Below are 21,708 nucleotides of genomic sequence, written 5' to 3'. Positions count from 1 at the left end.
TGGACACCTTGTCTTTGACAAAGGAGGCAAGGATATACAATGGAAAAAAGACAACCTCTTTAACAAGTGGTGCTGGGAAAACTGGTCAACCACTTGTAAAAGAATGAAACTAGAACACTTTCTAACACCATACACAAAAATAAACTCAAAATGGATTAAAGATCTAAATGTCAGACCAGAAACTATAAAACTCCTAGAGGAGAACATAGGCAAAACACTCTCCGACATAAATCACAGCAAGATCCTCTATGACCCACCTCCCAGAATAATGGAAATAAAAGCAAAACTAAACAAATGGGATCTAATGAAACTTAAAAGCTTTTGCACTACAAAGGAAACTATAAATAAGGTGAAAAGACAGCCCTCAGATTGGGAGAAAATAATAGCAAATGAAGAAACAGACAAAGGATTAATCTCAAAAATATACAAGCAACTCCTGCAGCTCAATTCCAGAAAATTAAATGACCCAATCAAAAAATGGGCCAAAGAACTAAACAGGCATTTCACCAAAGAAGACATACAGATGGCTAACAAACACATGAAAAGATGCTCAACATCACTCATGATCAGAGAAATGCAAATCAAAACCACAATGAGGTACCATTACACGCCAGTCAGGATGGCTGCTATCCAAAAGTCTACAAGCAATAAATGCTGGAGAGGGTGTGGAGAAAAGGGAACCCTATTACACTGTTGGTGGGTATGCAAACTAGTACAGCCTCTATGGAGAACAGTGTGGAGATTTCTTAAAAAAACTGGAAATAGAACTGCCATATGACCCAGCAATCCCACTTCTGGGCATGCACACTGAGGAAACCAGATCTGAAAGAGACACGTGGACCCCAATGTTCATCGCAGCACTGTTTATAATAGCCAGGACATGGAAGCAACCTAGATCCCCATCAGCAGATGAATGGATAAGGAAGCTGTGGTACATATACACCATGGAATATTACTCAGCCATTAAAAAGAATTCATTTGAACCAGTCCTAATGAGATGGATGAAGCTGGAGCCCCTTATACAGAGTGAATTAAGCCAGAAAGATAAAGAACATTACAGCATACTAACACATATATATGGAATTTAGAAAGATGGTAACGATAACCCTATATGCAAAACAGAAAAAGTGACCCAGAAATACAGAACAGACTTTTGAACTCTGTGGGAGAATGTGAGGGTGGGATATTTCAAAAGAACAGCATGTATACTATCTATGGTGAAACAGATCACCAGCCCAGCTGGGATGCATAAGACAAGTGCTCGGGCCTGGTGCACTGGGAAGACCCAGAGGAATCGGGTGGAGAGGGAGGTGAAAGCGGGAATCGGAATGGGGAATACGTGTAAATCCATGGCTGATTCATATCAATGTATGAAAAAACCCACCGAAATGTTGTGAAGTAATTAGCCTCCAACTAATAAAAAAATAAAATAAAATAAAATAAAGTAAAAGCTGAATAATATTAAAAAAAAAAAAAAAAGAAGAAGAAGAAGAAGAAGCAGCCCAGGAGAATCCAAAAAAAAAAAAAAAAAAAAAAAAAAACCAAGCTACCTGATTGGGGTCATAAAATTTTTACAAACACTTGAGTAAGTCAAACCATAAATAACTGTGTCTTGGAAAACTGTAATGATGGGAAATTTCCATACCCTGAGGGGAGCTGAGATCCAATTCTAAGGTTCATGACTTCTCAGGGAAACCTCTTTAAATTCCACTTACAGGTCAAGGAGGAAACTTGTGCTTCTTTATGTTTTCATTGAGACCATGAAGACAGTGTTTGAGAATCAGTAGGGAAAATTCTTTACCTCATTTACCAGAATTGCAATATCTCTCTTTCTTAGATATAGAAGTAAGACTTAGAAATTTTATATTTCACATTTTGACCAGCTATTGAATGGGTTTTTCACCATAGAGAGAAGCATATTACCATTACGAGAATTTTCAAGAGACCGACACATGGTGAGATTTATAATTCACATTTTGCATATTCACAGGTGATTTTAGATTGTGATGTAGCATGTAAATTTATGGATATTGTGGGGCAGGCTCCCAAGTTCAAGGCAAGCTGTGGTCTATCACTTAGTTGTGTACATTTGGGCCAGTTCTATAAACCTTTTTGCCCTCAGAATGTTTATTTTTAATGGAGATTATATGTTCACAAGGCCAAAGGATTTGGAAACAAATAAAATAATACATGTGGAATTAATTAGATAGGACGACATAATTTAAGTGTTGAATATGTAGCAGCTGTTTGAATACAAACATTTTTGGAGGGTTGCAAGTTCCTATTCAAGTCTAATGAAATTAGAGATATCATCAGGTTTTTATCTTCAAGTTAAATCCAAATAACTATAAAATAAAACATCTGAGTATTTTTGTTAGAGTTAGTCAATAGCATTTTATTTACTGTTTGTTGATATGTTATCATTTATTATTATTGTTTCTTAACTTGTTATCATTTAATTATTGTTTCTTAATATGTTTTATTTATCATTCATTGACCCCTCATCCTAGTGTTTTAGATTTAAAAAAGTAGACTACATAATATCAATGAAGGAGGAAGGTGATTTATATAGATAGCTATTCATATGAAATACAGCAGTTAATTTCCCACAAAAAGCACTAAAGAGTGGCCCAGGAAAGGACATGAAGGGAAATAGGGTCTTACTCAACTGACAGAGCAGAGTCTTCTGGTTTTAAGTGTATGTATTTTCTCTACATACACTTGATGTCATAAATAGCATTAAATTTCTGCTGCAGAATTGTTCAAGAATATTTAAATGACTGAAGTTTCTAACTGCTTTAGTGCTAGTTTTGTGGCTTTTTCTCTCTCTTAATATGAACTAAATCACTAGGATAACAGAAGGAAAAAAGGCTCAGGCGTCCATCAGGAAGGACACAGGTAAGAACACTGAAAGGTTATTTCTCTAAATTCCCCAAATAGTAAGAGTATAGAAGCTGAGACTTTCAGGGCAATCAGCAGAGCAATGTTGAGGGGAGAGAAAAAGATCTGAAATCTGAAGGGAACATTTCTTCTCAGCCGTAAAGGAAAAGAATATACTTAGATAGATGAAAAATTAAACTATTATTGTTGAAGCAAATAGCAGTGTTGGATAAAAATTCAGTGGATTCAAGGAATTTAACTTGGAAGGTAATTAGAGTGGGTTTTTAATCTATTAAGTTAATATTAAAATAGAAAAAACTGCATATAATGATATCCTTATTCCTAATTTCTCACATAACTTTGAATAGTATATTTATTTTATAACACTATTATGTAAACTATTGTATAATAGCTATGTCAGCTTTAAATTAGACACAGGGATTTCTATATTATTTTCAGAATGATCAATGCTAGAATAACGTTGCTGCCAAAATGAATGGGAAAAAACAGTAAGAGGCAGGAGGCAAAATTTCCAGGGCCCCAGATCCAAGAGACGGCTCAGAGCCCACAGTTCATGGTGTGAAGGGCCCTCAGCAATCTGCTGAGCATCTCCAGCATCTGAAGAATATGGCTGTCAGGAAAGGGAAGTCCGTGAGACATTCTCTCAGAGATATGAACAGAGCAAGCTGTTTCCAAGAGAAATATATGTAGTTAAAACTGATAGGGAGGGCTAGCCCTATGATTTGGCTATCCGTGGATTCTTTACAGCAGGTAAATACTTTTAGTGAAAGATTCTATGTTATGTTAGCATATTTGTTCCACCAGTACAAATTAATTACATGGGATAAGTAATAAAATTATCCTCAAACATCATCTTTTCCTGAACAAATACTTAGGTGATGAATAATATGATGTTGTGGGCTTTAAAATTTATTTTTAAGGTTAATTTTCTTGTAATTATTTCAAAATGCATGTTGAAAATAAAAAGTCTCTACTATCTTCATACATATTCTTCTTGATTTTAAAAATTAAATTAAGATGTCTGTATAGATGAGTAGGGTTGCTATAATTTTTCATATAACATGCTGCAAAAATTCTTCACTAAGTATGTCTTTATATTATTAATTAGTATTTCATTCATAGCATATTTTGTTATCAATAAATAGTAGACTGAATTACATAAACATCTTGTTCAACATTTTGGATATTTCTAATTTTTTTATAAATGAAATATCATCTTCCATAAAACTTATATCACTTCATTTCACTTTTAGAATAATTTTCAGGGTTGGGGTTACTTATATGAGAAATATAGTGATTTTTATGCCTCTAAAAATATTTGCTAAAACATTTCCCGATTAGATAATATGAATGAGGTATTTTGTTGCAATTTAGAAGACGTCATTATTTAAAAACCTGACTTAGAAACCTGTTTTATTTTTATGATGGATTCAATTCTTCAGTGCACTTTGTATGTATAAACACTATTTAAAATTAAAGTTTATATCAATATTACACATCTCCCTGTTGAATTATGCATTGAAAAGCCGTTCATAGTAACTGTCTTATTTGACACTCACAGGTCAGCAGCTTGAACAAATGTCACTCTATTTTATGGGAAAGGACTTAGAAGCTTCGTGGTTTCTTCAGGGACACATGACTATAAATCTGTAGCTTCTAGATTTTTTTATATTGGAAAGTGAACAATTGTTATATTATTTTAATTAACTTTTCATTTTGGAATAATTTTAGATTAATAGAAAAGTTGCCAAGATAATATAGAGTTTCTGTCTAGTCCTTGGTTATATTCCACTAATAATTATCATCTCACATTACTAGTAGCACATTTGTCAAAACTGTGGAATGAATGATGCTATACTACTCTTAAAGAAGCACAAGATTTTATTCACGTTTCACTAACTTTTCCACTTCTATCACTTTTCTAAGGGTTCTAGGGGTCAATCCAGGACAACACAGCACATTTAAGTACCTTTTAAATGATTTCTAATCATAAAGCTTGTGATCATAAACTCTGAGGACACTGTCCTCTCCATTGCCTAAGTATTAACAGTAATTTTGGAAATTCCTTTTATATTAAAAAAAAAGAGCAGTTTGGTTTGTTCATGTTTAATGAGCATTTTGATTCTAAAATAGTATTTCTCTTAGAAACTTCACAGATTAGGGACATATAGAGCCTAAGAACTACTTGTTAGATTAATACAGAGCCTTGCTCTTTCTCTCCACTGTTTGCATTATTTGATGTTCTTTGTTCAATGACACTGCCTGAAAAAGAAGTGGGCTCCTGAGGATCTGGGCTTCCTAGGTGACGCTAAAGGTGAGGAACCTGCCTGCCAGTCCAGGAGACAGAAGAGATGCAGGTTTGATCTCTGGGTCGGGAAGATCTCCGGAGAAGGGCACAGCAATCCATTCCGACATTCTTGCCTGGAGAATCCCATGGACAGGAGGGGCCTGGCGGGCTACAGTCCATAAGGTCACAAAGAGTTGGGCACAGCTGAAGCAACTTAGCACCCACACACGCACACAGGAGGATCTGAAGACTATACAATTATATTCAGGAGCTATTAAAGACTTAAATGTGTTGCACACTTAAATGATACCATATCTTCACTGTGGCAACCAATTAAAATATTTTATATTTGTGAACATGTAAAAGGATGAGTGAAGACATTTGTAAGTCTAGATCATGGGAAAGCAGACATTAGGAGTAAAAGCACTGTCATTTCTGCTCTGTGTCAAAGGCTCTGGGAGTTGTTCTCACTGATGGCAACTTTCTCCAGTGCATCTAACTGCATTCATGGTTTTATCAATATCAGTATTGCCTTATCTGATTCTTCCAAGAACCTTATCAATAGGTGTTGCTAAAATACTCAGGTACAGAGAATCTGAACTCTAGAGAATTTTAAGTAACTTTTCTCATCACATAATATAACTTAGTACAAGAGCTTGAATTTGAACCTAGGTCTCTGTGACTCTGGAACTGATGTCTTTATTTCATTTCATTGGCTCCACATATATTAACAGTCTCTACTTTTTAATATATAGTCATTCACTGATCCAATGATCTTACAAGGTTTGTTTCATGTTCTTGTTTACTTGATGACACAGCTGAATATGGAGTTCAGAGTACAGGGGCTGCTTAGGAATGTCTGGTATCCTGGAAACAATTTGTTTTAAAGTAAGTAAAAAGACATATTGCATATATATCTGTATATATGCTAGTTTTATTCATATTTTCAATCATTTTTGTTAGCTGTCAGTGTCATTCATAAAAATCAACTCATTTTTAATTCTTTCAGAAAGCCCAATTATTCTTTTACTTCCCTATTTAACAAGCATAGATCGTATGTATATGTACACACACACACATACTCTCTTGCCCCTTGACTGATGAACCTCTCATATGTACAAGGAAGGACACAATCAGGCTTTCCTGGTGGTTTAGTGGTAAAGAATCTGCCTGCCAATGCAGGAGACATGGGTTTGATCCCTGCATCAGGAAGATCCACTGGAGAAGGAAATGACAGCCCACTCCAGGGTTCTTGTCTGGGAAATCACATGGACAAAAGAGCCAGGCAGGCTACAGTTCCTGGGGTCACAAAGAGTCAGACACGACCAAGCAACTAAACAACAACAAAGGACACAGTCATTCTTCAAACATGTCCTGCTATAAGAAATGAAGCCAAAAGTTGGCCTTTCTGTGGGTAAGCTGTCTGGCTGTTTAAGAGGGAAAAGAGTCACTAAAATCAGTAAGGGCATTTTATCATAAGCAGCAATTTCACATTTTCCAATTTGGCCCTCATTATAATTGTATGAAATGAGTAGGGAGGTTATATGTGAATCTCCCTACATTACAGTAAGTCATATACATTTGAAACAGATACACACTGGTGAGTATTACTTGGTCTGATTGGACCACATTGAATAAATACTTAGCAATCAATTAATAAAACCTCAGGCTCTGGCTATAGCCAGCATGCTGTTTCTAATCCTTCCCTATGTAGTTATTGTCAATTTGTATCTGTAAATAATTGGACCATTACCTTCTGATTCTACATCATTGGCTCTGTGTCCTTCATTAAGAAACATCAGTCAAACTTTAACACAGAAATCAGAAGGTTATAATCTCTACAGTGAATGGAGACTCTAGAGAAGCCCTTCCTGCTCTGAAGCTCTTGATAGGAAAAAAACAAAAACAAAAACAAAAAACTTCTTCTTTCCCTGTAGTCAGTCACTTCCATGTTGGAGTCAGAGGTTCTCGGTTAAGATACAGAGCCAGCATCTGTTATTTCTTTAATTCTATCTCTTTAAGCATGGGCTTCCTACCAGTAAAATTGGGTAATAAGATCTAACGTGGAGTGTTTCTTAGCCACTTAACTCTGAACAACTGCTTCCTTACATTATTTAGCTTAGTCATCATAACAGTACACATTAGTAGGTATTACTTATTTTTGTCAGCTTCTATTCTTGTTTTTAAATGAGTGAAGAGAAAACCAACTTAACACATGGATACTTATTATGTCTTAGTCTTCAGCAAGATGTGTTCCCAATGATCATTCTCTTTTTAAAAGAATGAATTAGTTGATTTTAAACTCTCAATTCTGTTTAGAATTTTAAAGAAATAACTAAGGGAATAGCCATGATCCAAGCACCTCTTCAGTTTTGTCTTATTTCTCCTTCTATCTGTAGATAAGGAAGTCACTTAATCATGGACAGCTTGCAACACCCTACTGCCCCCCGCTTCTCACATCCATGCACATGGCAGGCATGACCAATAAACTGCAATTTTCCTTTCCTCAGATCATGGATGTGGCTTCAGAACTCTTCTCACAGTTCACTCCAGGAAACTATTACTATTAACATATGACCAGAGCTGGCAGTGGAGATAACAACTATTTCTTATCCCCACAGGTGGATCCTATCCTTCTCCTACATTGAAGCTCTATCTTAAAATATTTAATAATTTATCTGTACTTCAATTCTTCCTGGTATCCCCCTGGCACCTTCAACAAATTTCTGGCTTTGTGTTCTCAATGATAAAACAAGCACAAGAACATAAGTTAATTTTTCACATGGATGCAGCAATTTGTTGATGACTGATGACCCCTCAAACTGGTCTGAGACACATTTGTCTTTTTTCTTTCTGTAGATTCTACATGCTCACTGTGGTACCTTTCACCTTTTCATTGGAAATTATGCAAAACCAAAGCTTTGTAACTGAATTTGTCCTCCTGGGGCTTTCACAGAATCCAACCATGCAGAAAATAATATTTGTTGTATTTTTGTTCATTTACACTGCAACTGTCGGGGGCAACTTGCTAATGGTGGTGACCATCAGTAGCAGCCCAGCACTCCGGGTCTGCCCCATGTACTTCTTCCTGGCTTTTCTGTCCTTCCTGGATGCTTGCTTCTCCTCCGTCATTGCCCCAAAGATGATTGTGGACTCTCTCCTTTGGAGGAAAACCATTTCTTTCAAAGGCTGCATGATCCAGATCTTTGCTGAGCACTTCTTTGCTGGGGTGGAGGTGATTGTCCTCAGTGCCATGGCCTATGACCGCTATGTGGCCATCTGCAAGCCCTTGCACTATTCTTCTATCATGAACCATAGACTCTGCGTCCTTCTGATGGCAGTAGCCTGGACAGGGGGCTTCCTGCATTCCATGATACAGATTCTTTTCACTTTCCAGCTGCCCTTTTGTGGCCCCAATGTCATCAATCACTTCATGTGTGACTTGTACCCACTGCTGGAGCTTGCCTGCACTGACACTCACATCTTTGGGCTTTTGGTAGTTACCAACAGTGGGTTTTTCGGCATCTTAATCTTCTCCTTGTTGCTTGTCTCCTATGTGGTCATCCTGCTGTCTCTGAGAACCCATAGCTCTGAAGGGCAGCAGAAAGCCCTCTCCACCTGTGGATCTCACATTGCTGTTGTTGTTTTGTTCTTTATCCCATGCATATTTATGTATGTACGACCTCCATATTCTTTCTCCTTTGACAAAATGGTAGCCATATTTTATACCATCCTAACTCCTTTGTTCAATCCTTTGATTTACACTTTCAGGAACAAAGAAGTGAAAAGTGCCATGAGGAAAGTGTGGAATAGGGTAATGGTGGTTTCTAATGAAAAATAAAACATTTAAAGTTGAATAAAAAATTCTAAGTTTCTAATCAAATCAGACAAAAATTTTATATGGATGAGCATTGTTTGACAGGGGGTAAAGTAATGTAATATTATAAAAAATAGCATAAGTTCCAGGAAATAATTTAGTTTTCATTCTTAGATCACTTATGGACTCTGATTTGACAATTCAATATCCTCAAATGAAAATTAAGAAGACTTGAATTTTATGCTTACTTAAAATCTAGAAGTCAAAAAAGAATGAAAAAATTACTCTCACTTCTTGCTACTAATTTGATATCTTGGAAAATATTTCTGGAGAGAAGACAAAATTGTCTTAGAGATTAGGTTTATACATATATAACTATATATATATATATATACCAATGAACTTTTTGCCCAGATTAATGTATCCGGATCACTGCTGTGCAACTGAAAATTAGAAAATATTACAAATCAAATCTATTTAAAAAAAATAAACAATAGAAAGAAAAACATAAACATACTAATATTTCAAATTTGGCAAAGAACTGTAATTATTGCTAATATTAGCCCTTCGGTATTGATGATAACTATAATTAACACTTTGAAAGTGAAAGTGAAGTCGCTCAGTTGTGTCTAACTTTTTTGTGACCCCATGGACTGTAGCCTACCAGGCTCTTCTGTCCATGCGATTTTCCAGGTAAGGGTACTGGAATGGGTTGCCATTTCCTTCTCCAGGGGATCTTTTCAACCCAGGATCAAGCCCAGCTCTCCCTCATTGCAGGCAGATGCTTTATCATCTGAGCCACCAGAGAAACCAATTCAAACTTTCATATAACATGAATAAGCGTAGTTAACCACACATATTTCAGAGTGTAGGAAGAGCTTACTCCAATTAAGTTTCCAAGAACCGAATTAAGAAATTCACTCCATTTTCAGTGCACCCTCTCTGCTCCACTACAGACCTTGCTGTTCTGTCTGACCCAGTGTTTCCAGGAAGGAGCTGTGTGAATTATGGCTACATGAAGTGTTCCCTTCTCCATAAACTCTTTACATCCCATCATCACTTGTGATAGAAGGCAATGATAAATCTCAGTGAAGTATAGTTTATGTGTTTTATTCAAGCATCACATAATTCACCTTCTAAGTAAATGAGAGTTGAAGATATGAAAAATACACTCTGTTGGAAGTCATCTGTTTGGTTGTAAGAAAAGAGATAAGCTTCTCAATCTGTCTGAAATATTTCCTACTGTGTGTGCTTAGCCTCTCAGTCATGTCTGACTCTTTGTGACCCCATGGACTGGGGACCACCAGGCTCCTCTGACCATGGGATTCTCCAGGCAAGAGTATTGGAGTGGGTTGCCATACCCTCCTCCAGGAGATCTTCCCAACCCAGGTACTGAACCTAGGTCTCCTGCACTGAGGCGGATTCTTTACCATCTCTTGGAATCTATACTCAGTGTATCTTCTAACAAATGATAGAGCTCCTGGGGAGTGTTTCTACCAGTGAAGAATATGGTGCTTCGGGCTTCCTAGGCCTCCCCTGGTCTCAGCACATAACTGAACTACCTCTCAAAGGCATCTCTGCTCACAGAGGATGCAACACACTGAATCAAGGCCAGCTTGGCAGAAGTTCCTATCTTGGGGAGAACCTGGTTCAAAGTTTATGGCCAGGGCTGAGGTTTCTGGGACAGAGTATGAAATTGGGCTTCACTTTCTACACACCTGGGTTTTCAAGATCCTTGACAATCCTTGCTATGACACACAGCAACGATCTCTCTTTAATTGGGGTAAGTGAAGGCGTGGTTGTTCAGGAAGAAAGAAGCTGAACTGTGGGATGAACGTTCGGATTAAATGACTTTCTCTAAGATGTTTGCTCTCCTCCCCACTCCATGTCTCTCTATATCCCATCCCCAACTCTTCTTTCCCTGGTACCTGCTCACTCCTCTCCTGTTCTGACTACATGAGCCTGCTTCTTTCCTCCTCTTCAGTATTATCCAGTTAGATCTTTATTTTCTTTTGCTTTGGTATCAGCCTCAGCATGCAGTTTAATGAACTTGGTTTTGGAGCCAGGACAGAAATTTAAGATATCAATTGTCATCCTTCTCTCATTACTCATGATTTCTCTTTTCTAAGATGCTATTTACATGATGATTAGGACTTGATATTTTATATGACATGTAGGGTGAACGCTGAGAGAGAGGCTACCTAGTAACATCCCTTTCTAGTTCTAGCCTAACTGCCTTAATTAAAACACTCTGTATCTCAGGTCATGCTTTGTAAATAGAAATGGATGAATCACAGGGCCAGTTACCTGGCAAAAAAAAAAAAAAAAGTGTAGGTCAAATGAAATAACACAAGGAAAAACTTGTTTGAAAGACAAGATTATGGAACAAGAATATTTTATCCTGAATTATCTTATTCATTCATACATACATACATATATATATATATATATATATATATTATATATATATATATATATGGAACATAGGAGATAGAGGCATGTGTTTATTTAATTTAGGAAGAATGGAAAAATTTTGGTACCAAATATATTTGAATTAGTTGACATTTGAGTAGGGAAAAGGAAAATGTAAGGATCAAGGAAGTAAAAAGACCTTCTGTCATCATGATGGCCTCCTAAATCAAAGAGGCAGGGTAATCCAGAAAAGTTTGGAGATAATGGTTGAATTCAATAATAAAGTCTTCAGGTAGTATTGGTTTGACCTAAGGCATACATCTTGTCAATGATGCTTTCCTGTTTTTATGTCTCCAAATCTTCTCTTCACTTACTTAAAATAAAATAGAATTACTTGAACTGGATTTCATGGTTGTCTGTTACCTACCCAAAATTTATCTCTTAAAACTTTTGGATTTAGTGAGAGTGTAGTTTTTAATGAAGGGGGCATCTGTTTTTCCTGAAGTAATGTATGTTCCCTTTCTAAAAGTATTTAGTCACTCTTCTGTCCTAACTGCTCCTCTTTTCATAGCAAAGGGCTCCCTCTTTTTTGTTTTTATCCCCTACTGGAAACCTAATGTATTAAAATTAAATAATCATTGATTTACTTTCTTTTTTTAATAATCATCAGAGAAAATTGAAACACCCAATCAGAGTTTGCAATTATTGTGATATTTCTAATTTTTCACAGTGAACTAATATTATTTTAGCTCAACTGCAAGGAAAACCTAATTGTATTTAGATGTGTAACTTTACTAGAGTTAAATAGTTTGACTTACTGATATTAATATATTTATCTTACTTAGGGAAACCCTTTATAAACTTTTTGAATATTTAGTTTTCAGAGAACCTTGTTGGAAATTGCAGCTTAATTCAATTAAAGCCATAATTTCACTTATTCCCCATGTTTAAACCTTTAACAACAAATCAATTTATTTTCTAGGATCTTTCTGATATGGAAAGATCATATCACAGAGTTTTGTGTAGTTTTCAATGATTAAGAATCTTACATGGAGAAATGGTATCCCTCCAATGTCATTGTGAGGAGGTGGAGGACATCTTTTCATGCCCTGTAAATTGACTCCAGATATGATGAGTAGGTTCTCAGTACACATTTGATGACTGACTTGATGGTGTTATTGAATCACTAAAGAATTGATGATTAATCAGAAAAAGGAAGTGTACATCAAAATTCATGTTACAATTTGTTTCATTTGACATTAAATTTTAAAGGCATGATTCACTAAAATGGAAACAGGAGTGTAAAACTGATAGAGTTTATTGCATAATGTTGAAAAAAAGAGCTCAAAACTTAAAGATATAAAAAATTAGACAAAGCATACAAAATTCAAAACAAATAGAAGAAATTAAAATATACAAAAATATTATACTGTATTGCTAATCAAAATATATATTTCATGATGTTAATTATGTTAACTAAGCAAATATAATAGTGCCTCAAGTTAAGTTTTTATTTATAATTTGTGTCATATTGTTATAGTTTTGGAAACAATGGAAAATGATCTAATTTGTATATAAAATATTTCACACATACATTTGTGTGTATATACATACATATATATCTGAAAACCCAGCAGAATGTGTAAGGAACAAACTTTTACTTCTGGTTTATGGGCTCTGCTGGTGTCTCAGATGGTAAAGAATCTGCCTGCAATGCAAGAGACCTGGGTTTGATCCCTGGGTCGGAAAGATACCCTGGAGAAGGGAGTGGCAGCCCACTCCAGTATTCTTGCCTAGAGTATCCCATGGACAATGGAACCTGGTGGGGTTCATGGGGTCACAAAGACTCTGGCAGGACTAGTGACTAACACTACCATAGGATTGGTTAAGTATGAATTTTTTAAGGTCACTTACTTTTCTCACCCTGTAATACCCTGAAACCTCCAGAAACTTTATTATGCAGATGTATCCATACAGTAATTAATTTTCTAATAAATATTGAATCAACCAAATTGAAAGATTATTTGAGAATAGTGTCAATAATTATGGGCTTCCCTGGTGGCTCAGTGGTAGAATATGCTTGCAATGCAGGAGATGTGGGCTCGATTCCTGGGTCAGAAAGATCCCCTGGAGAAGGAAATGGCCACCCATTCCAGTATTCTTGCCTGGAAAATCCCATAGACAGAGGTGCCTGGTGGGCTACAGTCCATGTGATTATAAGAGTTGGACATTGACTTAAAATAGTGATATTTATATTATGAATCTCCTGGGCATATATTTGATGAAACTATTAAAATAAGCACAAGCTATATGAGAAGAGCTTATTAAAAATATTCTAATTAAGATGAAAATTTGGAAAAACAAAGAATAAATGGTAGAATTTATATTTCAAGATTTGTAAGATTTTGATATGTTAATTTTGGGCCCCCCTGGTGGCTCGGCTGGTAAAGAATCTGTCTGCAATGAAGGAGGCCTGCCTGGGCTGATGTCTGGGCTGGGAAGATGCCCTGGAGGAAGGAATGGTAACACTCGCCAGTATTCTTGCCTGGAGAACACTGTGGACAGAGGAGCCTGGTGGAGTCCACGGTGCCACAAAGAGTCAAGCATCACTGAGTGACTGACATCCTGTTTGTTTATAACTGCTAAGGAGATAATTACACTACAAATACAGTTTAACTACATAGCAAAGGCTTTTAAATTAAAACAGGAAAATCATAAAATATAATAACATGATTGAAATTATATAGATATATGCATATAAGGAAAAGTAAAGGAGAGCAAGGAGATGTATTTTTATGTTGAATTTCTGAAATACATTATTAAACTTACATTAAAGTGATAAAAATGGAAAGAATGTAATCTTCTAGATGACAGTGGTAGGAGAATCAGATATGAAGGAGGATAGTACACAGGTTACAGAAAAATAGGAAGTGAAATAACAGGTTGGAGCCACAGAATTTGAAATTTATTAGCATGCATCTAATGTATGTAATGGTTTATATCAAATGTATAGCAATTTCAAAATTGTTGTTAGCCTAAATGATTTGTTCAAATATCTCATGTACCCTAACCAGCAATGAAGGTAAAGTTATAGCTGCAATGAACCTAAAGATGGAAAAATAAGTTTTTTTCTTAAGTATAACCCAACAAAGATACTGAAGAGATCAGGAACAATGGGTACAAGCTGTTGTTCAAATAAACAAATGTATTCACTCAGGAGAGAATCTCCAAATGTATTATTTCTAAATTATATAAGGATATTATTATCAGTAATTGATGTGCATACATGTTATATGCACATATATGTATCATATGCATATGCTTAATAATGTATCTGTTAGAGTCTCTATCATATAAAGAAAGAGCCTCAAGACATTAAAATGATTTTATCAAGATCATAAAGCAAATTCACTAGTTCTCAGACCATGGCAGAGTGCCCTCAATCACTTGAGGGCTTTTTCCCCCACAATAAAATCTTGGCAACCCATAAGAAGACCTCGAATCAATGCCAATGTTTAAAGCATGTCAACATTAAAAAAAAAATTCTGAGTGGGTATAGTCTACGAAAACTTTGAGAAACACTAAATTATACGTTTGATGAAATTAGAACTCTAAAAGTTGCAATTCTGGATGCAAATAGACTGCTATTGCCAAGACATCATTTCTCCAACTCTTTTTTTGCAGATGAACCACTTTTCAGCTGTGTCTGTGCTATATTCACCATAACCATGGAAGAGAACAGCAGTGTGAACGAGTTCAGTCTGCTTGGGTTAACACAGGATCTACTGAAGGAGAAAGTAATATCTGTTACCTTCTTATTTCTATACCTTGGGACTCTGTTGGCAAGCTTCCTAATTGTGATGACCGCACGATATGGCCAGACACTTCAGAGCCCCATGTACTTCTTCCTTTTCTACTTATCCTTTACTGATGCCTGTCTTTCAACAATCACTGCCCCTAGGCTAATTGTAGATTCTGTATCTGAGAAGAAAGCCATCTCCTACAATGAGTGCATGACCCAGATGTTTGCATTTCACTTCTTTGGGTGCATGGGAAACTTGGTACTTGTCCTCATGTCCTTTGATCGCTATGTGGCCATTTGCAAGCCCCGGCAGTACACAACCATCATGAGCCAGCGTGTCTGTGGCACACTGGTGAGACTGGCCTGGATGGGGTCTTGTATCCATTCTTCAGCACAGGTTCTCTTGGTTTTGAGATTACCCTTCTGTGGCTCCAATGTCATTGATCACTATTTCTGTGATATGCAACCTTTGTTGAAACTTGTCTGTGTGGATACTTATGTCATCAACCTACTCATAGTGTTTAACAGCAGGGCCATGTGCATTGTGAGTTTCATATGCTGCTAATCTCCTATGTTTTCATCTTACATTCTCTGAGTAACTGTAGCACAGAAGGAAGGAGGAGAGCCCTTTCCACATGCAGCTCCCACGTTATTGCTATTGTCTTATTCTTTGTACCATGTATATACATATATGCTCGCCCTCTAACTGTATTTCCAGTGGACAAGATGGTGGCTGCATTTTGCACTATTTTGACACCTTTACTCAGCCCTCTGATTTACACTCTGAGGAATGCAGAAGTCAAACAGGCCATGAGAAAGTTATGGTGCAACAAAGTCTGACTCAAGATGACAAAGAACAGAAGAAGCCAACTGCTAATTCTGTCAGAGTTTAAGTATAATTGGACTGATGGAAAAGAGAAAATGTTCTCATTCTATTGTAGACAGTATAAATGTGTTCCAGTGGGCCATTTAGGGAAATAGGCAGAATGAGCACCCGGCAAAATCTGTATTATTTTAACCAATGTCTCAGAGAGACAACATAAAGTTCCATCATCTTTGTGGGGGCACAAGCCCATTTCTCATGTCTGCTGTCTGCTTTGATGTTTCTGCTCGTGAACCACATACTGTTCTTTCTGTAGGTTTAACTTCTGGTTTTGTACACTATTATTTTTTTTTTCTTATCCAGGTTTAATATTTGCCCCTGATTTCTATCATCCATTTTGTTGGTAAATAAGGTCTGGGAGTACTATGTCTGTATCATATACTTTCTGGCCAAGAGTCAATAGCATAACATCACTCCTAGAAACCTATGCTCCCCAAGGAGCATAAGTATCAGCTAGTCAAGCCTCTCTATTTGGGGCTTGTCTCCCCTTTGTAATACTCTGAAAAATTAGCTCTTTCTTTGCCTGCATATGTATAGGGAAATAATGTATCACTTCCTATTCAAATCAGGCAATTCTAGTTATAACAAAGATATTCACTGTATTGATACATAATTTCTCTGTATATACATTAATATGTTTTGTTCATCATGTTGATTATTACTTTCATATTTCTTAGCTTTTTATACATATCTGTTTTTGTAGTTTAAGTTCATGGACACTTTCCTAATCTTTGGTTACTTCTGAATGGATGACCATTTTATAAAGCTGTTAGAGTTATATTATAAAAACTAAGATCTCACAGATGAGATCATACATATGAAAAAGGCAATAATTGACAAATAAAATAAAAATAAAGTCATAATGTGTGTGTGTGTGCTCAGTCGCTCAGTCGTATCTGATTGTTTTGAGACCCCACGGACTGTACCCTGCCAGGGTCTTCTGTCCTTGTGAATCTCCAGGCAAGAATATTGGAATGAGTTGCCATTTCCTTATTTAGGAGATGCTCCTGACCCAGTTATGAAACCTGCATTTCTTGCATCCCCTGCATTGGCAGGCAGATTCTGTGCCACCTGGGAAGCTCATATTTTTCATGCATCTCACTAAATTTGCTTTCTTGTTTGAGTAATGTTAACTAATGAGTATCAACAGTAGGAGCCAGCCCACAAGGAAACAGACATTGAGTCTATCTCTGAGAATAAGTATAATCAAGACTATTTTGCTATAGTTGAAACTCCAATACTTGGGACACCTGATGTGAAGAACTGACTCATTGGAAAAGACCCTGATGCTGGGAAAGATTGAAGGCAGGAGAAGAAGGGGACAACAAAGATGAGATGGTTGGGTGGCATCACTGGCTCAATGGACATGAGTTTGAGCAAGATCTGGGAGTTGGTGATGGACAGGAAGACTGGCATGCTGCAATCCATGGGGTCACGAAGAGTCGGACATGACTGAGCGACTGCATGACTGATTTCCCTATAGATCTGAAAACTGGACTGTAAACTGTGGCAGATGAACTCATATGATGCCACTTTGAGATGTTCTGCATGAGCGTGTCTCTTTGGGAATCTCAGCACTCATGGACCTTCAGACTCTGACAATCAAAGTGTGGAAGATCTGATTATATTCTCTTCTGTTAACAACTTTTTATGGTTAAAGATAGTAACTGGTATTCTTGCTGTGATCATTTCTAAGGATCTTTGCAAGCCTGTTTTCTGTCTCTCAATTATTCTTCCTCTGGATATATTCATAGCTTATCCCCTCAGTACTTTTGATTTATTATTAAAATGCATCCTCTCAATGACTTTTCAGCTACTTAATAAAATTGCAACACCCACCCAGTAACCTTCCATATCTCCTATTCCTCCATCTCTGCTTAATTTTTCTCCTTAGCACTTATCATTCTCTAACCTGTCATACAGTTTATTCATTTTATCTGCTGGTTATGATGGTAGGAATCTGTGTCTTAAAAATAATATTACATCTTCAGTGTCTAGAATAGCACCTGGCATAGTGGAAATGGTCAAGTACCTGTTGAGCTAACAAATAAATAATTGTAGAAACATATAAACCACCAGAGGCTAGAAAGTGGCACGGAATGGACTGCCTGTCTTACTTCAGAAGAAGCCGTGTTATAATACCGAATAATAAAGAGCGGAAGGAAAAGTAAAGAACATAATTATGAAGAGAAGACACACAGAAAGTCGTAATCTGGTCCTTTGAATAGAAGAACAAAATTAATATTCTCCTGTCATGTGGTGGCATTTACATGAGTGTATATATTTGTCATAAGTTATTACTGTATGTTTAAAATGATGCAGTCTATTATATGTAAATCATGCTTTAAGAAGTTCATTTAAATATAAAAGTATGTAAAAACATTTTTCTTTCCATTTTTCTCTTCTCCCTTTATCTAGTGACTGATCTCAAAATGCTATAGGGTTTATAGAAATTTAAATTAGTAGTTTTCATTTTCATTAGTTATGTTTCACTGGTATCATCAGGATTTATATAATAATTAATATATCTAACAGTAACAGTTTCTAAAATACAAAACTAGGAGAAATTAAGAAACTTGCTTAAAGCCACAGAAACATAAGTCATGAAGCTAGAATTCTATTAGATCAGATGTATCTGAACCTTTACCTACGCTCAGAGCTTCTTCTGTCATTGGGAAAAATTTGACTTAAAAGAGTCTTTGGTAACTTTTTGCAGTCTATACCTCCATATGACTTTGAAAGTGTGTTTTCTCCCTTGGAGTAGGGTACATGAGTGGAGCTCTTGGCAACTGAAATGGAATGTGTCCCATTCATTAGGACAGAGTAGGAGGAGAGGAGGGCTCCCTGGGCAGAATCTCCCATTTGACAATCTTGTCTGGGATTAATTAGCTTCATGGTTTGCTGTGATTCTGGATTAACTGAACTAAATAGCTCATTTAACAAGTCTTTGAGGGTTGGGTGGGAAGGGTGAAGACATTTTACCTTCAAAGCCTCGGCAAAGAACTTTTCATTAAGTCCCTATAAATATCTGTTGGAGGAAGAGGAAATGTTTAATTTACATGCTCTGCCAGGGAATGATTTGGGGTTATTGGATCTGGCTATTTAGAGATAGTTTTATCACAGACTAGTGGGAATATTTCCTATTTATTCTAGAAATTTATAAGAGCAGAGTAAGCAACTTTCTGCCAGTATTACAGACCCTTCTGAAGAGTCTAACTCAGGCCTTCTAGGAAGGGTTGGTATTTATGGAGTATCTTCTCTCCCCATAGGTCCTGGGATGGAAAGCAGAGTGGATCTATTTGGAGTACAATGTACGTGTTGCAAATACTGAGCATGATTCATCTTCATAGTAAATCAGGATTGAAGGAGCAAGAGCTCATAGCTCTATCCTTTTTTTTTTATTTCCACAAAGAGAAAAGGTAAGTTTTCAAGCCCAACTGAACAATTTCCTTTTTCTTGCCTCCCATTCAAGACTGGCTTTTAGGTCAGCTGCCTCTACCCAGTTCTGTCTCCTGAGAAACCTCAAGTTCAGGAAACACATTTCTCTTGGAGATGACAGGGCTCTGATATTTGAGGGAGCCTCTTCTTTCATTGGTCTCTGCTAAAGCAACACTGGCTCAGGCCCAATTCTTATCCATAAAGGGGAGATACTGAAGGGAGCAGAGGCACAGTATTCTATGCCTCTCATTTACAGAGCATAGGGGTAGGAGAAGGACAAGGGCGCAGATGAATGATGTGCAGTGGGTATGCACTGATACTGGTGATGTTGTGATACTTGTTGTCCTAATTATTACACTAACATTTTCTGTCCAGGACACACCATCACCCCTACTTACAGCCCCAAATTGCATTCTTTTTCTGGGATTGGAGTAAGGGACAATATGAGGACTGGAAAAGAGAAAAATAAACTTTCTAGTGAAACCCTGGGATAAACTACTTTTTATCCCTAACATGGGTCTTTGCTCACCCTTGTCTAGTGAGATTTGCCCTGTTTCATCCCCTGATTATTCTTATTTTTCTGGCTCTTTCCCACAGTCAAATTTTCCCCTTTTGCTCTGGTTTCTCCCACCATTTTTTAATCTCTCTATCCCTTAATCCTTACTATTATTTTTCAGATATACATCTAAAATGCTGATCTCTTTGTTTGACCCATCTGGAAGTTTGCACTCATTTACTAGTCAGGACATGCACTGAACATGTCAGAGGTTTACTTCTTTACCTGCTTAGGATTTTCTGGCTTTATGCTGGCTCCTCCTGGATGGCTGGAGACTGATATTTTATGTAACTGTGTGGAGCAGAGTGTTAGCAAGAATTGCCATGGAGCACAAATGCTTCAGTTCCAGTCCAGGTTCCTCTCTGACTATTCTTTGCTAAATCCTGCCTCCCAGCTTAACTTGAAGTAAACAAAATAGAATAGTATGAACGTGCCTCTGTATGACAGTTTCTAGGCCCATCCACATCTCTGCAAATGGCACAGTTTTGATCCTTTTATGGCTGAGTAATATTCCATTGTGTATATGTGCCACATCTTATTTGTCCATTCCTCTGTTGATGGAGAGTGCTTCCGTGTCCTGACTACGGTAAAAAGTGCCACAATACACATTGAGGTGCATGTATCTTTTGGAATTATGGTTTTCTCATATAGCAGAAAATAATACAACATTGTAAAACATCTCTGCTCCAGTAAAAAGTAAAAAAACAACCAACACATGAACTTGCCTTATGAGATGGTAAAATCAAATGAACAAAAAATATTAAAGCATATCTGAAAAGATTGCATAATTCAGTAAATACAGTCCACACACACACACACACACACACACACGCAAGCATGCCCTTTAAAATGGATAGCCATTAGCAAGCACGTGATTTGACAGAGCCAGGCTGGGCTGCAGCATGCAGAAGCAGAAGCACTGAGTTAGAGGACTCTGAGAGCCACAGTGAGTATCTCAGTCATTGTTCTTGAAAACCATAGTAATCACTTTACTGCATTTATGAGGTGTCATGTCTCTAAAATGTTCACTTTCCCTTTTCTTTCTTTTTTCCTTTGGCCTTGTCTAATGGCATGCAGGATCTTAGTTCCCTGACCAGGGACTGAACCTGTGCCTCCTGCACCAGATGCATGGAGTCTTAACCACTAGACGGCCGTTTGTTATACTGATGTTTATGAAATATCAGCCCGACTTTATGGTATGTAGGAGCTAATAGTTCTTACAATCAAAACACACAGAGAGATCTCACTCAAAGTGTTACTTTTCATCCACTAAATTTTTGTGTGAGACATTTTATTTAGAATTGAGTGAAAATTAAGTACTCTGTGAAAAGACTTAATATGTTCCATGTTTTAGAAATATAAAAATGATCATGTTTTAGGGCAGTGAACATATTCTCTATAATATTATAGCAATAGATACACATCATTGCACATTTATTCAAATCCATAGAATGTACACCACCAAGGGTGAGCCCTGTGCTAAATGATGGACTTCAGGTGATTGCAATGTGTCCGTGTAGCTTCAGCAGTATAACAAACGCACCACTCTGGTGGGATAGGCGATAATGGGGTGGAGGTTATACATGTGTTGGGGCAGGGACTATATGGGAAA

The 21,708-nt window shown here is 36.9% G+C and overlaps 1 protein-coding gene and 1 pseudogene across 1 annotated transcript; both read left to right on the top strand.

Moving 5' to 3' along the window:
• Positions 1-8,093: 8,093 nt before the first annotated feature.
• Positions 8,094-9,029, top strand: LOC133055794 (olfactory receptor 4C15-like). Its single transcript, XM_061140899.1, has one exon. The coding sequence runs from the start codon at positions 8,094-8,096 to the stop codon at positions 9,027-9,029; it is 936 nt and encodes a 311-aa protein (XP_060996882.1).
• Positions 9,030-15,145: 6,116 nt separating this feature from the next.
• Positions 15,146-16,059, top strand: LOC133055784 (olfactory receptor 4C11-like; annotated as a pseudogene).
• The last annotated feature ends 5,649 nt before the right edge of the window (positions 16,060-21,708 follow it).

The sequence above is a fragment of the Dama dama genome, chromosome 1 (genome assembly GCF_033118175.1).
Source record: "Dama dama isolate Ldn47 chromosome 1, ASM3311817v1, whole genome shotgun sequence".
Classification (NCBI taxonomy): Eukaryota; Metazoa; Chordata; class Mammalia; order Artiodactyla; family Cervidae; genus Dama; species Dama dama.
The sequence above is the reverse complement of the archived record's forward strand: the minus strand, read 5'-3'. Positions and strand labels throughout refer to the sequence as shown.

Coding starts and splice junctions, on each gene's coding strand:
- LOC133055794 (XM_061140899.1), top strand. CDS start 8,094: ATGCAAAACCAAAGCTTTGTAACTGAATTTGTCCTCCTGGGGCTTTCA.